The sequence below is a fragment of the Manis javanica genome, chromosome 11 (assembly GCF_040802235.1).
Source record: "Manis javanica isolate MJ-LG chromosome 11, MJ_LKY, whole genome shotgun sequence".
Taxonomy (NCBI): Eukaryota; Metazoa; Chordata; class Mammalia; order Pholidota; family Manidae; genus Manis; species Manis javanica.
The window spans coordinates 1,999,508-2,002,766 of record NC_133166.1 but is presented as its reverse complement, the minus strand read 5'-3'; the positions used below and the strand labels follow the sequence as shown (position 1 = coordinate 2,002,766).

General features: G+C 37.3%; 1 protein-coding gene across 1 annotated transcript; it reads left to right on the top strand.

The window, feature by feature from the left end:
* The first annotated feature begins 810 nt into the window (after positions 1-810).
* LOC108409787 (putative olfactory receptor 5AK3) lies at positions 811-1,933 on the top strand. The gene has a single exon (XM_017680532.3). It carries the CDS (start codon positions 1,004-1,006, stop codon positions 1,931-1,933), a length of 930 nt encoding a protein of 309 aa, XP_017536021.2. The 5' UTR covers positions 811-1,003.
* Positions 1,934-3,259: the final 1,326 nt, after the last annotated feature.

Genomic DNA, 3,259 nt, shown 5'->3' with positions numbered 1-3,259 from the left:
CTGCTTCAAGCCTGCATGTGCCATTCACTGCTTTGCCCACGTTCCATCAGCAGAACATGTACCACAGCCACACATAAGGCAGTTTGGATGGAGGGTGATCTATCTGTGCCCAGTAGAAAAGACCAATGTATTGATGAGCTGCAAGTCAATCTCTGCCACCCCAAGAGCCTATGATAAATAGCAGGGCTCTGCAATATGGAATGGTGTTTAAGAATAAAGTCTCTGGAATAGGAGAGTTCAAGGGTTTTCAGTAAGTATATGACAGATTATGAATGAAAACACCTCAGCTGTATACCTAACCAGGTAAAAGGTAGCAGGACTCAAAGTAGCAAGCAATTTATGATTTAACATGAGTCATCATAATCTATTAGTACAAGATGATTTGTCCTACTGCTAGGCCATAACTAAAAAGAAAAATACACCATTGGATATGTAAGACTATCACTCAGAATTCTATGTGGAGATATATATATATGTATATATATATATAATGAGAGGATGATCTGGATTGTGAAGATGGGACTGCATGCTAAGAATAGTTACCAAGACATTCAAATATATGTGGACAATGTATATCTGAACATTTCTGTAATAAGTGTTGTTAATTTCAGGATATTGACAAAGATCAAAGTGATAAATGTCTGAAAAACACCATAGGTTGCTCGAAAGGTACAAAATCATACTTAAATATGGCTTTAAACTAATATGGATACTTGTTCAATATGTTGGAAACATGTTTTAATCTCTGTTTTTTAGAGAAACACGTTATTAATAGTGAGTCTCCATGTTGAAAATAAATTCATGGCTCACTTTTGCTGTGGTAGTTACTTCTTAAGAAAATAGAATACTTGGAGAGCAATGAGTCCTCATGCGAATGTTTGCCATGAAAATCTAATTCAAAACAGGTGACTGAAATGAAAGAACTTTTTTTTCCTTCAAGAAGTCACAAAAATTTCCCTTCCCTTTTGGTCCTCTGCTTGGTCCTCTGTAGACTTCAGTAGCCATGACAAAAGGAAATAGCACTGATGTGGCAGAATTTTTTCTTCTGGGATTTGGCACCCAACACAAGTTTCGATATGTCCTCTTCGTTGTATTTCTAGTCATCTATGTGACCTCCATGGTGGGGAATATTGGAATGATCCTACTCATCAAGACAGATTCCAGACTTCAGACACCCATGTACTTTTTCCTACAACATCTGGCTTTTGTTGATATCTGTTATACCTCTGCTATCACTCCCAAGATGCTGCAAAACTTCGTAGTAGAAAATAAATCCATATCCTTCGAGGGCTGTGCAATGCAATTATTGGTTTATGTAACATTTGCCACCAGTGACTGTTACCTCCTGGCCACCATGGCAGTGGACCGATATGTTGCCATCTGTAACCCTCTTCACTACCCCGTAATCATGTCCCGAAGAGTCTGCATCCAACTGGTATGTGGTTCCTACCTCATGGGCTCCATAAATGCTTCTGTGCACACAGGGTTTACATTTTCAGTGCATTTCTGCAAGTCCAATACCATCAACCACTTTTACTGTGATGTTCCCCCAATTCTTGCCCTCTCGTGCTCCAACACCGATGTCAACATCATGCTATTGATTGTTTTTGTGGGATTTAATTTGATGTTTACGGTATTGGTCGTCATCTTTTCCTACATGTATATCCTCGCCACCATCCTGCAGATGTCTTCTACCACAGGGAGGAGAAAAGCCTTCTCCACGTGTGCCTCCCACCTGACAGCCGTCACCATTTTCTATGGAACACTATCGTACATGTATTTGCAGCCTCATTCTGATAATTCTGAGGAGAACATGAAAGTGGCCTCTATATTTTATGGTATTGTGATTCCAATGTTGAACCCGCTGATCTATAGTTTGAGAAATAAGGAGGTAATGGAAGCTCTAAAAGTAATGGGGAAAAAGTTCTTGTAGATTGGACCCAAATTGTTAAAATTCAGCATATCACAACCTCCACTAGAGATTTTGACCACTCATTAATGTTTCTGAAATTGAGAACATGTTCACACCTTCAATCAACAGTACTTGGAGCAATGCATTCTTAGTATGCAGGAAATTTTGTAACATCTCATGGGACTAATTTTCCTTTCAGTATAGTTTGAAAAACATTGTAATTCTAATTCTACTCATAAGGACTTTATTGAGATTATTTTTAAGATACTAACAAGTTGGTATAGACGTCACAAATTATTTACTTCTTTCAAATATGTTTCAGATACATTCTGAAAAACTGGAACACTCTGTTTTGTGGATAGTCATTATTAAAATAGAAGTTCACTGTTTTCCATTCATTTTAACAAGGTCCCTAAATATTCTACAAAGAGTCTCTTCATATGTTCTGTTTCAATTACTGCATAAAGCTGAATGTAAAATAAATGTACAGCTTTGAAAAGCACTTATGACTCAGGCTGTACATTCACATATTCCCACACTAGTTACATTCTCTAGCACTTCAAAACATTTCTGTTTTATGTAATGTTATGACTTATCTTCATCATTCATTACCCTCTTTATTCTGAATCTATATCTTTCTTGTATGATTTCTTGCAGAAGGTAAGGAAAATTCTAGAAACATTTCCTCTCTCCCCAACAAAGATAGAAAATCTAGATCCATTTAGAGTGTAGATGGATTTAAAATTCTAACTAATCACTCATTTATGAAAGACATAACAACTGTTTTAGTCCAGACAAATAATTTTAAACTAGGAATACAGTGAGAAGTTGAAAAGAGGACAAGATCCTTTCAAATCAGAAAGATAAACTGCTGACAAAAAAGCTGGAGTAGATAGTTTGAATGTAAATGATAGAAACCCACTCATGAATCTGGAGATGCTATGGAAACTAGCAGGAAGAAATGTATCACACCGAAAATACAAGACAGTCTAGTGAGCTGCCCAGAAAATGTACTAAGTAAAAGAAAAAGGAATTCTGGGCATGTGAAGATAAGTTTTCACATATGATGTCCTGTATGAATTTGGAAGGAGGAGAAAAAAATTCACCTGAAGTCTTTGTAGAAGGACTAGACTCTCCCAGCAAAGAATCTGTCTTTACACAGTAAGACCTTCTTTGGGAAGGGAAGGTGCAAGTGTCTTTAAAGACCAGGAACAGGTACAATTGCTGGACAGTCATTGGGAAAAGACACAGAGGATGTCCTGAGGCCCTGGAGAGGAAAACCAGAGATGAGTGTACACCATGGGACTAGTATTAAAATACTGTATCACAACTACAAATTTGCTAGCA

Excerpts from the sequence above, each read along its gene's own strand:
- LOC108409787 (XM_017680532.3), top strand. The coding sequence starts at position 1,004 with ATGACAAAAGGAAATAGCACTGATGTGGCAGAATTTTTTCTTCTGGGA.